This window comes from Trichechus manatus, unplaced genomic scaffold (genome assembly GCF_000243295.1).
Source record: "Trichechus manatus latirostris isolate Lorelei unplaced genomic scaffold, TriManLat1.0 scaffold00136, whole genome shotgun sequence".
In the NCBI taxonomy this organism is placed as follows: domain Eukaryota; kingdom Metazoa; phylum Chordata; class Mammalia; order Sirenia; family Trichechidae; genus Trichechus; species Trichechus manatus.
In genome coordinates this window covers 843,746-856,832 of record NW_004444072.1, presented here as the reverse complement: position 1 = coordinate 856,832, position 13,087 = coordinate 843,746, and the positions used below count along the sequence as shown (strand labels likewise).

Genomic DNA, 13,087 nt, shown 5'->3' with positions numbered 1-13,087 from the left:
ATTAGAGAAATTAATTCATTATGATATATTCTGATATTAGGAAGTTCTTTGGAACATTCAAGTATAATGTGTCTGTCTATTATGGAAGAATATATACAATTGTGATATCACCCCAGTGTCCAGACCAGACCTTGAGTACCACTGTACAAGGAGAAAAAAAAAAAAAAAAAAAAAAAAAAAAAAACCATTGCCATTGAGTAGATTCCAACTTACAGTGACCCTATAGGACAGAGTAGAACTGCCCCAAAGGGTTTCTAAGGCTATAAATCTTTACAGAAGCAGACTGCGCATCTTTCTCTTGTGGAACAGCTGGTGGGTTCAAACCACCCTTTTGATTACCAGCTGAGCGCTTTAATCACTGCACTACCAGGGCTCACAAGGAAAATAGAAGGGTCTTAAATCAATACTGGACAACTTCACAATGTTATTTCTTTGTAATGAGCTAACATTCAAAGAGATGAAGCAGGGTTTTAAGTGAAAAACAAGTTGCAGAACAAAAAAATCCCATTTGTGTAAAAATAAAAAACCAAAGTATGTGTTTGTGTGCATGCAGTTAGTATGCTTAAAATTTCCTAGAATTATTAAGGTAACAGTGGTTACTAGTCTAGAGATTAGAACTGGGAGATAGGATCAGGGACTTGTACTTTTTTCCTTTAAGCCCTTCTATAGTATTTGAGATTTTTACCATTAACTTGTTACTGTAATCAGAAAGGAGCCCTGATGGCACAGTGGTTAAGAGCTAGACTACTAACCAAAAGATTGGCTGTTTGAATCCACCAGCTGCTCCATGGAAACCCTGTGGGGCAGTTCTACTCTGTCCCATGGTGTCACTATGAGTCCGAATCGACTTGACGGCAGTGGGTTTGGTGTTTTGTTTTTATTTTGGTAATCAGAAAATACATGTTTTTAAAATTACATTATGATACATAAAAATATCTAAAGTGCTGAACAGAAGATTTCAAAGGGTGACTCGAGAAGATAAAGTATTATAATGAAACGTGCAAAGACCCGGAGTTAGAAAACCAAAAGGGTAGAACACACTTGGCATTTCTCAAGCTGAAAGAACTGAAGAAAAATTCAAGCTTCAAGTTGCAGCATTGAAGGATTCTACAGGGAAAATATTGAATGACACAGGAAGCATCAAAAGAAGATGAAAGGTTACACAGAATCACTGTACCAAAAAGAACTGGACATTCAGCCATTTCAGGAGGTAGCGTATGATCAAGAACCAATGGTACTGAAGAAAGAAGTCCAAGCTGCACTGAAGGCATTGGTGAAAAACAAGCCTCTAGGAGTTGACGGAATACCGATTGAGATGTTTCAACAAACAGATACAGTGCTGGAGGTACTCACTCATCTGTGTCAAGAAATTTGAAAGACAGCTACCTGGCCAACTGACTGGAAGAGAGCCACATTGGTGCCCATTCCGAAGAAAGGTGATCCAACCGAATGGGGAAATTATTGAACAATATCATTAATATCACACGCAAGTAAAATTTTGCCGAAGGTCATTCAAAAGTGGCTGTAGCAGTACATCAACAGGGAACTGCCAGAAATTTAAGCCAGATTCAGAAGAGGACGCAGAACCAAGGATATCATTGCCGATGTCAGATGGATCCTGGCTGAAAGCAGAGAATACCAGAAAGATGTTTACTTGTGCTTTATTGACTATGCAAAGGCATATGACTGTGTGGATCATAACAAATTATGGATAACATTTCAAAGAATGGGAATTCCAGAACACTTAATTGTGCTCATGAGAAACCTGTACATAGACTAAGAAGCAGTTGTTCTAACTGAACAAGAAGATACTGCATGGTTTAAAGTCAGGAATGGTGTGCATCAGGCTTGTATCCTTTCATCATACTTACTCAATCTGTATGCTGAGCATATAATCAGAGAAGCTGGATTCTGAAGAACAGGGCATCAGGATTGGAGAAAGGCACATCAACAACCTGTAATATATGGATGACACAACCTTGCTTGCTGAAAGTGAAGAGGACTTGAAGCACTTACTGATGAAGATGTAAGACACAGCCTTCAGTGTGGTTTACACCTCAACATAAAACAAAAATCCTCACAACTGGACCAATAAGCAATATCATGATACAAACAGAGAAAATATTGAAGTTGTCAAGGATTTCATTTTACTTGGGTCTCCAATCAAAACCCATGGAAAGCAGGAGTCAAGAAATCAAATGTTATGTATTGCATTGGGCATATCTGCAGAAAACCTCTTTAAAGTGTTAAAAAGCGAAAGTGTCACTTTGAGGAATAAGGTGCTCCTCCTCCAAGCCATGGTATTTTCAGTTACCTCATATGCATGTGAAAGCTGAATGCTCCTAAAAATCTGATGTGTAATGGGTTCAATGCACTGGTTATTTTTAAGCCATGTAAAGCTTTTTCTTATTTCTGTGGGAATGTTTATGTGCATAGGATACTTCAATTTTTTTTTTTTTAAGTTTTATTTTAATATTTGACTTTGTTTTACCTATTTAGGTCATGAGACTTGTGTAGAACTTCTTTTAGAACAGGAAGTTTTCCAGAAAGTAGAAGGAAATGCTTTCAGTCCATTACATTGTGCTGTGTAAGTAAAGCCAGAACGAGTCGGATTTGGTATGGGTGTTTAAGAACTACTCCACTGCCATGAGTGATCACCTTGTTACTTTACACAGGATAAATGACAACGAAGGTGCTGCTGAGATGTTAATTGATGCATTAGGTGCCAGCAATGTGAACACAACTGATTCAAAAGGAAGGTAGGAGTTCAACTATGTACAAAAAAGTTTAATGGGGAAAAAATTTTTACTCACCTAGTATATGAGAATTTACATTAAAAAGTTGATTTTTATGTTTGCAAATATAAATAGTTACAAAATCTTAACTATTTTTGTATTAAAACAGCTTTCCATTTATGTTTTTTAGTCAGTCCTCTTGTATTTAAAACATAAAATGTAAGATTTCCCATTTTTTTTAAGAAGTATGTTTGTTACTCAAAGATTTTTGTTTATAAAGTTAACTGTTTTCTAAATAGGAATAAAGGCTAGAAGAGAGTCTGTCAGTTGTAGTAGGTAGCAGTATTTGGGTCAAGATTTATTTCTTTCAAAATTTCTTTTAATGATACAGTGTTTTAGCAATTTTATAATTTGTCTTTATACTGGTTCTAGTTTAATTAAGGCTTTATATATTATCAGAAGTACTAATTTCTTTGACAGAAATTAGTAAGCTCCATTAAGCCTGTTTGTATCCAGGCAGTGCTTTTATAGGCTGATATGTAAACTCTTCAGATTTAGTCATATGTTTCAGTTTCTCTGTATTGCAGAACTCCCCTCCATGCGGCCGCCTTCACAGACCATGTAGAATGTTTACAGCTGCTGCTGAGCCATAATGCTCAAGTCAACTCTGTGGACTCCTCTGGAAAAACGCCTCTTATGATGGCTGCAGAAAATGGACAAACAAATACAGTTGGTAAAGAAACTTATTTAAGGATTTTATTCTTCTAAGCTTCTATATCGCTTATGTATAGCTTAGATCCTTAGTTGTCTAACTTGTAATTCATTGCATTTTTTACTAGGTGTATCTCACCACTCCTGAGATTTCAAACCATTCACCTGCCTACAACCCACATTTCATTTAAGGCCACAGTGTTTTCATTTGTCCTTACTAATTGACTAGTCTGCTTTAGCAAGGCAATGTTGCGTAGTGGTTACGAATACTGGCTCTTGAGTCAGACTGCCTGAATGTGAGTCCTAGATCTGCCAGCTAAGTAACCTTATTGCTTAGTTTCTTGATTCGTAATGTGAAAAAAATAATAGTAACTACTTTGTAGGGTTGTTGTGAGGGTTACATAAGTTAATCTAAACTCAGAGCACTTAAAACAATATTAAACGTTTAGTATGCACTCACAAAATAAATGTTATTGTTAGTGTGTCTGTGACTTACACAACAATATAATTGTTCTGTGTAATTATCTGATAAAATAGTATGTACCTTATATATTAACTATATTCTTCTTTTACTTAAGTTTTTGCTAGAGGGATATTTTTGCTTTGTATCTTCATTTCTCTACAGTGAGTTATTGGTAATCTAAGAAACAAGTTCGTAAACCTAAGAATTGATGCACTTTTTCCTCCCAGAGATGCTGGTTAGCAGTGCTAGTGCAGATCTGACTTTACAAGATAACAGTAAAAACACCGCCCTCCATTTAGCTTGCAGCAAGGTATGTACACGTTTTAAGGACATATTTTTATAATTAATGTAAACAGTGGCATTGTAAAGTTTTTCCACTTAAACTAAAATGAACAAAGCTAGGGACCAGACATCTCATGATCTCTGGCATTCGGTTTCTGGAGCAAAACTATTGACTTGTTAGGCACCATGGTGTGTGAAAGTCTCTAGTAAACCAAATTGGTTTCAAACACACGCCTAAATACAAATTAATGTCTTTCTTCGATCTTAATTCTTCTTGTCCTCTTCCCCTACTCCCACCACCGACACTTATTTGGGCAAATACTTAAGGCATTAATCAAGAGGTTTCATGGCACGTGTATGTGTGGTGTTGTACATATTGTATGGAATAGGGTTGGGGTGTGTTAACAAAAAAAAACCGGTTGCCATCGAGTCAATTCCGACTCATAGCAACCCTATAGGACAGAGTAGACCTGCCCCATAGGGTTTCCAAGGAGTGGCCGGTGGGTTTGAACTGCCGACCTTTTGGTCGGCAGCCATAGCTCTTATCCACCACGTCACCAGGGCCCCTGGGTTGTGTTCAGCATATAAAATTATTTCTAATGGTGTCCAAGTTTTTAAGAGTTACTTACCATAATTTTAGGGTCATGAAACTAGTGCCTTGTTAATACTGGAGAAGATAACAGATAGAAACCTCATCAATGCAACCAATGCAGCCTTGCAAACGTGAGTACTTCCAGTGTCTTAATGTAAACGTTATAACCTGTAATTATAAAAATGATAAGTAGTTTGGTTTTTTTAACATGTGACTGTTGGAATTTGTCTCATTAATCACAGAAGCAGTTATTATAAAGAACAGTTTTTACAGCTGACAAAACTCATTTCTAAAATTGTCACAATTAAAAGGCATATTACTAAAAAGGCTTTTAAACGGAAACTTTTAGAACATTGAAAACTGTGTGTTTTTTTCTCAATTCATTTACTCACATAATTGTCTGAAGGAAAGTAGTACTATTCTGTGTATTTTATGGAAAACAGCTGAAATAGTCCATTATTTTGACGTTAACAGTAAATGAGGTAAGAAGCCTCATAAGTGTGTAAACTAATGAGATTTAAGAAAGAATCAAGTTCAATTAGTCAACCTCGTTTCTTTAAAAAGAAACAAGAATGCAGTTTGGTTAGTTGGTAATATATTTTAAAACACTAAGTCTTAGGTGGCAAAATAACAGAAGAGTTTGGTGATAGTGGGAGTTTGCTAGTGGGGTGAGAGGCTAAGCTTATATGCATTGATGAGGAGCAGAAGTGCCCTGCACAGAAGTTCTGCCTCCCTCCCCTTATCGTCATTGCTGTTAGGACTAAATGCCTCAAGTTTGGATCTCTGGGGCTTCACAGCCTGGCAAAAATGGTCTTTGACAGCCAGGTGTGTGCATATGTGCATGTGTGTACACAGTCATGTATATACATATGATTTTTTCCCCCCAGACCTCTGCATGTTGCTGCCCGAAATGGGCTAACCATGGTGGTTCAGGAACTTCTGGGGAAAGGAGCAAGTGTGCTTGCAGTAGATGAAAATGGTGAGTAGGTTTGGTGTTCTTTTTCCTTAATGTCTGTCTCTTATTAGAAGCTTCTGTCTTTTGATGATCCACATTTGAAGTGAACTTGTATATTTTTTATTGGTCAAAGAAGAAGGCTGACGTTAATTTTGAATTGGACTTTCTTTTTGGCAAAGGGAGTGGGGGCAAGAGAAACAGGAAAAGTCTGTCTGACAGATGAACAGATGGACTTAAGAATTCTGATATCATCTATTCATCCAGAGTTAGTATTTACTCTTTACCACCTTTGTTGATCTTAGTAGCCAAGGAGTTTGTTCTTTCCATAAATATTTGTCAAGGCCCTACTTAAGTGTCATATTCTTAAATATGTTATCTAAAGCCAGTCCTTCCACTCATGCTCCAGGTCCTGTCCCCTTTTACCTACTTGAGAGTATCACTTTAGCAATTCTCCCCTTTTGTGTTCTGCAGTAACAGTTTTTGCTCTCTTCCTAGATTACTCCCATCAGTATATAAACATTATTTCTCTTAACTTAAAAAAAAAACTTTTTTTAATCCTGCTACCCCTGCCAGCTACTGCCATATTTCTCTGTTACCCTTTGCAGCAAAACTTCTCAAGAGTTGGCTCTACTTGCTGTCTCCAATTCTTTTTCTTTCATTCTCTCTTCACTCCTCTCTAGTCAGGAATTTGCCCTCACCATTCTGCAAAACTGTTCTCACCGAGATCACCAATGACCTTCATGATGCTAAGAGTCAATTTTTAGTACATTTCTTCATTCTCGTCTTACTTATCATCATTACTGGGCACAACTGATTACTGATTCCTTCTCCTTGTTTGATATATTTTCTTTACTTGGCTTTCAGGACCTTACACTTTCTTGGTTTTCCTCCTACATTACTAGTTATTCCTTCTCAATTTCTCTGCAAAGTTTCTCCCTTTCCGCCCCAACTTCTTAATAATATTGGAGGGCCCTAATACTCAGTCCTTGGTTCTTTTGCTCTCCCTGTCTGCACTCCCTACGTGATGCTCTCCAGTCCCTTGGTTCTAAATACCACTTATATGCTGAGAATTCAATTTTATATCTCTAGTCCAGACCTCTCACGATCTCCAGACTTACATCTCCAGCTGCCTAATTGATGTGGACATCTGATAAACAGCTCAAACCTATCATTCCTGACTGAACTACTGACACTTTCTCTTATCGTCCCCCAACGTCACCCCCCAGACCTGCTATTCCCTACTGATCCCAGTTGATGGCAGTTCCCATCCTTGTAGTTGCTCAGGCCAAAAACCTTAGAGTCATCCTTGACTCCTCTCTCTCACAGCCTGTGTACGATCCATTAACATGTACTATTGATTCCACCTCCAGAATATATCCAAATTTTGCCCACTCTTTTCTACTCTGCTGCTACCATCCTGGCCTGGATCCTTCTAAAATATGTGGGAACATATTACTCCTCTGAATCTCAGGTCATTCATGGTTTTTATAATGAACTACAAATAAGCTCCTACATGATCTGACCTACCCTGTTACCCCTCTGACCTCATCTTCTACTCTTCTCCCCTCTTTCCAGTCTGCCATACCAGCCCCTACACACCAGGAATGTGTGTGCATTGTGACCTTTGTTCTGGCTATTTCTTCTGCCTGGAACATTCTGCCCTCGAGTATTCTTTGATGACATCCTTCACCTGTTTCAAATCTTAGCTCAAGTTTCATTTTCTTGATGAACTATCCTGACTACCCTGTTTATACCACAACATGCTGTGTACCCCTACCACAGCATTCTCGGTCCTTGTTAACCTGCTGTACTCTTTCTTTTTTCCATAGAGCTTATCTAACATATATAATTTACCTTTTTTTATTATGTTTTTATGTCTCCCTCACTAGAATAAATATAAGCTTCATGAGAGAAGTGATCTTTATCAGTTGTACTAGAGTGCCTGGTATATATTGGGGGCTCAGTGAGTGAGTGTTGAGTGCATGATAATGCCAAGCACTTTGCTAAGTTCTGAGGATACAATTAAAAATAAGACATAGCCCACTCTCTTGAATGGAGATGAGTATAAATGGGCAGTTATGATGTACTTGAAGTAGTTCGTTTGGGGTAAAACTAGAATGCTGTGAGAGGGTCTTCAAATCCTGTCTTGCATGAACAGGGAAGACATCCCAACAAAAGGTGACTTCTAAACCAAAATCCAATGGACGATTAGAAAATGGAGGCAGAACTTTCTGAATAGAAAGAATGGCATGTTAAGAGACATAACGTGGGGCGGGGGGAGGGGTGCAAATACTGAGTTAGGCCAGAGTCCCTTCAGTCAAGTGCCTGTAGATCTCTGCATTAGGAAAATAGCAGTTAGTCTGAAGGGGAGCAAGACTAGAACAGGGAAAGGAATTAAGTTACAGGTGAGAGAAGATGGTAGCCAGAATTAAGGTTGAAGCCTTGGGATGAAAAGATGTACATGGTTTCTAGAGATCTTAAGACAGTAGACTTGGTGATGGAGTTCTGAGGTAGGGAAGGTGAGGAAGGAAATTACACATCCTCTAACTTGAAGAGCTGTATGAATGAAGTCGCTCCCACTGATTGAGACAGGGAACGTAGGAGGAATTGGGTTCATCTAGGGGACATGCAAAAAGTGCAGTAGAGTATCCAAGTAGGCAATTGCATAGGTGGATCTGGAGCCCAAAAGCAAGTTCTGGGCTGAACCTAGATATAGAAATCATCAGCATGTGTATATGGTCAGTGAAATCCATAGAGGTGGCTGATACCACCCAGTAAAACAAGTTCAGACTCATCTAGGTTTAAAATAAACTTAGTCAGTTACATTTCTGGAAATACAGCTAACCCATATAAGATATTTGGCCACATAGTGAGACTGAATCAATAGTTGATACCTGCTGATATGCAAGTCTGTGTTGATTGTTTTCAAGATTTTATGTATTTGTTTTAGTCCTTGTAAAAATGGAAGGAATGATAAAATTAGACCATAATGATTGCTAAGATTTAAAAAAAACAACAACAGAAAATGACAAATGTTGAGGATGTGGGGGAAATTGGAATGTTTATCCACTGCTGGTGGACATGCAAAATGGTACAGCCGTTGTGGCAAAGAGTGTGGCCACTAACACTGAAAATAGACCTACCATTTGACCCAGCAATTCCACTCCTAGGTATACACCCGAAAGACTTGAAAGCAGAGACTCAGAGACTTGGACACCAATGTTCATTATAGTATGAGTCACAATAGCCAAAAGGTAGAAACCACCTAATGCTCATCAGCAGATGAATGGATAAAAAGAGACAAATCATAGAAAACTAGGGTGGAAGGAGACATTACAGAAGAGGAAACTGAGGTCCAAAGATGGATGATTTCCCTAAAATATCACAATTTATCCATATTTATCTGAATTCATAGAAGATACTGGGCTAGAATGAGAACAAACCATAGATCAGTAAATCTGACTTCAGAATGGTGAGCAGAGACTTACCATTAACTTATAGTTATGCAAGTGCTTCAACGCTGTGAAGTCTAGATGGGTACAGACTCTTGCATGAGTCACTGAGTAGGTGCTCAAAAGACATGTGCTGAATGAATGACACCTGTCAATTTAACTTTTCTTTTGGGGCCACAGTCAAACAAGTCCACTAAAGAAAAACAGTGGATAAACTAAACAGGTGAACTTTTAAAACTTTTCCTTTTGTTAGCAGAAGACAATGGACCTTAGTCACAGACACAAAAACCCACTGCCGCTAAGTTGGTTCCAACTCACAGCAACCCTGTAGCGACTCTGTAGTAGTAGAACTGCCCCATAGGGTTTCCAAGGCTATACATCTTTATGGCAGCAGACTACCACATCTCCATCTTTTCTTTATAATATAAAGAAATCATAATGAATCCTTCCTAATTATTAGTGGTAAGAAGGTGAATGAATATGCATTTTAAAGGCAGTGGACTACATTTTCTGTTGTACCTTTGGAAATTAAAAAAAACTCAAGAGGATTCTAAAAGTATACGTATGTGTGCTTTCTCTTTCCTTTTAGGAATTCTCTTCTGAATTCCCTAAGGGAATTTTCTAGAATCTCAGAATTGAAAGAGACCTGAGGTTCATCCAGTCTAACCTCTTAACCAATGCAGGAGTCCTTTCCAGAAGGGTGATCTTTCCACCTTGAACACTTCCAGTGACTCGACTCTACTTACTGGAAAGTTCTGAATCATTCTGTCTCAACCAATTTATTACAAGCCAAATAATTTAAAATATGTCTAAAGTTAAAGGCCTTTAGGCTTGTATCCTTATATATCAGTGAAATCATTTGTAAATTCTGTCTTTTATTCTAGGCTATACCCCAGCATTGGCCTGTGCTCCCAATAAGGATGTGGCTGATTGCCTGGCTCTCATTTTGGCCACCATGATGCCTGTCTCATCAAGTAGTCCTTTATCATCCTTGACATTCAATTCCATTAACCGATATACCAACACCTCAAAAACAGTCAGCTTTGAAGCTTTGCCCATCATGAGGAATGAACCTAGCTCCTATTGTAGTTTCAACAACATTGGCGGGGAACAGGAGTACTTATACACCGACGTGGACGAGCTCAATGACTCCGATTCTGAGACCTACTAAGAGGCCGAGCCGGAGGTCTAAGGAGGGAGTTCTGACACTAAAGCTTCAAACTGTGCTTTTTCAGGAAAAAAGGCACTTTCTTATTCTCATCCAAATTCAGCCTAAGGGGAAAGATCGCAAAGAACAAATGTTTAAGAGATGTGATGACATTAGGAAGAAGAGTTTTAAAGGCAAGTTTTGCAAAAGGAGCTTCTAGAATCTTGATATTGACTTGATCAGAGCAAAACACTGATGTCAAATTGCTTTGTGGAATTGTTTAATTTGGCTTTGCAGTGCCAGGAATAATTTGGGACACTGTGCACCCTAATCTGCTTACACAAGCAACACTATTGTAAAAGAAGAGATAACGGACACTAGATTTAAATTTTATCGGTAAAACTACAACTAAATTTAAAGGCAATAAAAGTTTGGTACAGTAGGCATTATGTGCACAGCAAATTGCCAAAGGACCAAATAACTTAAAGGTTTTCTAATAGAATACCATTTTGTGGAAACTGGAGTAGATGAAATGAGACATTATCTAAACTAAACATTATTCTGAAAATAAAGCTGAGATTTGGTTTTAAATGAGTTTTTTTTTTTTTTTTTAAAGAAAACATCTAAAAGCCTTCCATATTGTATTAAACCATGAGAGAAAGCAGATGTATTTTTACATTTTGTTTCTTTTACATAAAAAATTTTAAAATTTCAACTTTTACAATATTAGAATGGAAAACTGGCTGACTGGGTGTAGTCAGGGTGAAAATACTTGTGACATAGACATGAGACGGATTGGGGTTGGGTGGTTATTGCCCAGTTTTGAATGGTTTGGGTTTAAAAATGAATTATTTTTGTTTAAAAATGTAAAGAATTTCTTAGGAGAACAAAGTTTCATGCAAATCAAAAAGTAGATTACTTTCACGCTATTGCAGCTAAGTGGTCCTGGAGAATGGAATTTTCCACCTCACTGCTTTGGGTGGTACACCTTCGTCATCGATACTACTTTTGTGTCCCCACAATGGGTTGGGATTTTTTGTGGTTGTTTATTTTAATTTTTGAGTTATGAAAAAATGAAGACTCAGAAGGGAAAAAAAATCCCTTGTTGTTCATAAATTAAACACCATCAGGTCTCTTGGAAAGAATTTATTTATAATGGAAGAGATTTAAAATACTAAAGCCTTTAGGTCCTGTTTATTTAAATTTTGTAACATTTGGGGAAAGAAGCAGTTGCCTGCAGAATGGGAAGACTGCCTTTCAAATAAAAAAGAAAGAGAAAAGGCTAATGTTTAGGCTTTTAAATAACAATTTATGTGGTTCTGCTTTTACTGTAACTCACTTCTCCTGTGAAAGTGATTTCACACATGTAAGGGGTCTTACAGGTTTGGGTAAAGTTCCATAAATTGCAATGAAATGATTACCCAATTTCATTTTATCCTTTTTGTATTGTGAAACTGGAAAGTTTATGACATTGTAAATTACCAGCTGGTTTTTCTGAATATAAAGTGTGAAAACACAGAACAGTATTTTGATCTATTTGATAATTTTGTGGGGTTTTTGAAGAATTAATGAGCATGTACATAGAAATAGTGACTGCTTGAATACTGTATTTACTTGCACTCTTTCAGTACATCAAGATTCCTGTATATTTTAGAGTATAATAAAACACAGATGTGAGTTGTATTTAATGAATAATGTATTTGTATCTGTGCATATTATCTAAAAACTATAAAGTTTTTAGGGCACTGACTACTAGATTTTAAGCATTTTTTCTAAAATATTTACAGAAATTATAATGTAATCCACCATCTTTTCTTTATAATATAAAGAAATCATAATGAACCCTTCCTAATTATTAGTGGTAGGAAGGTGAATGAATATGCATTTTAAAAGCAGTGGACTACATTTTCTATTGTACCTTTTGAAGAAAAAAAAAAACTCAAGAGGATTCGAAAAGTATACATATGTGTGCTTTCTCTTTCCTTTTAGGAATTCTCTTCTGAATTCCCTGAGGGAATTTTCTAGAATCTCAGAATTGAGAGAGACCTGAGGTTCATCCAGTCTAGCCTCTTAACCAATGCAGGAGTCCTTTCTACAAGGGTGATCTTTCCACCTTGAACATTTCCAGTGACTCTACCTCACCAAGCAGTCCATTCAGTTATTGAGCAGCTCTTACTATTAGAAAGGTCTTCCTTAGATGGAATTAAAGCCTCCCTCCTGGTAACTTCTGTCCTTGGGCCCAGGTCTGGCCTCAGAAGGAACCCTAAGAATGTTGGAAGGATGAATCTTGTGCCCTCTGCCATGTCTTCTCTTTACAGGATGCTTCACTCAGTCTGCTGAAGTGATTTCCAGAAAGACTGACTAGACACACTGTTAGATTCATCACATCTAATGAAATCCAAGGTGTAGCTATAAAGTAACAAGCTGTTTTTATCTTCACACATACCAGGACTTAACATCCTTTATCATTTATACATAAATGATGCTATTATGAAAAACATTTGTGAGGTGGTTCTTAGAATTGCTAAACCTCTAAGAAAACTTTCATTTGCTTTGTGATTGCATCTTGTGATAGTCTGTCCCCCAGCTTGATCAGCTACCTCCTTTGGTCTTCAGTTGATGAGGGGAAGTTCCCGATATACTGTCTCAAATAGTATTTAAACAGCACTAGTATTGTCAGAGTAAGTACATGGACTACTTGAATGAACACAGCACAGTAAGTTCCTTTATAGTTACACCTTGTATGTCAA

General features: G+C 37.4%; 1 protein-coding gene across 13 annotated transcripts in view; it reads left to right on the top strand.

Moving 5' to 3' along the window:
* ANKRD28 (ankyrin repeat domain 28) overlaps positions 1-12,025 on the top strand; it is a 202,345-nt gene extending 190,320 nt beyond the window's left edge. For 12 of the 13 annotated variants that reach the window (XM_023739519.1, XM_023739522.1, XM_023739521.1 and 9 more), the window contains 7 exons: positions 2,500-2,587; positions 2,676-2,759; positions 3,323-3,468; positions 4,137-4,219; positions 4,832-4,914; positions 5,671-5,762; positions 10,075-12,025. In XM_023739519.1, the coding sequence (XP_023595287.1) occupies positions 2,500-2,587; positions 2,676-2,759; positions 3,323-3,468; positions 4,137-4,219; positions 4,832-4,914; positions 5,671-5,762; positions 10,075-10,361 (863 nt within the window). In that variant the 3' untranslated portion in view covers positions 10,362-12,025. The remainder of the gene's footprint in view (positions 1-2,499; positions 2,588-2,675; positions 2,760-3,322; positions 3,469-4,136; positions 4,220-4,831; positions 4,915-5,670; positions 5,763-10,074) is intronic. The other variant, XM_023739529.1, reaches the window with a different exon arrangement.
* Positions 12,026-13,087: the final 1,062 nt, after the last annotated feature.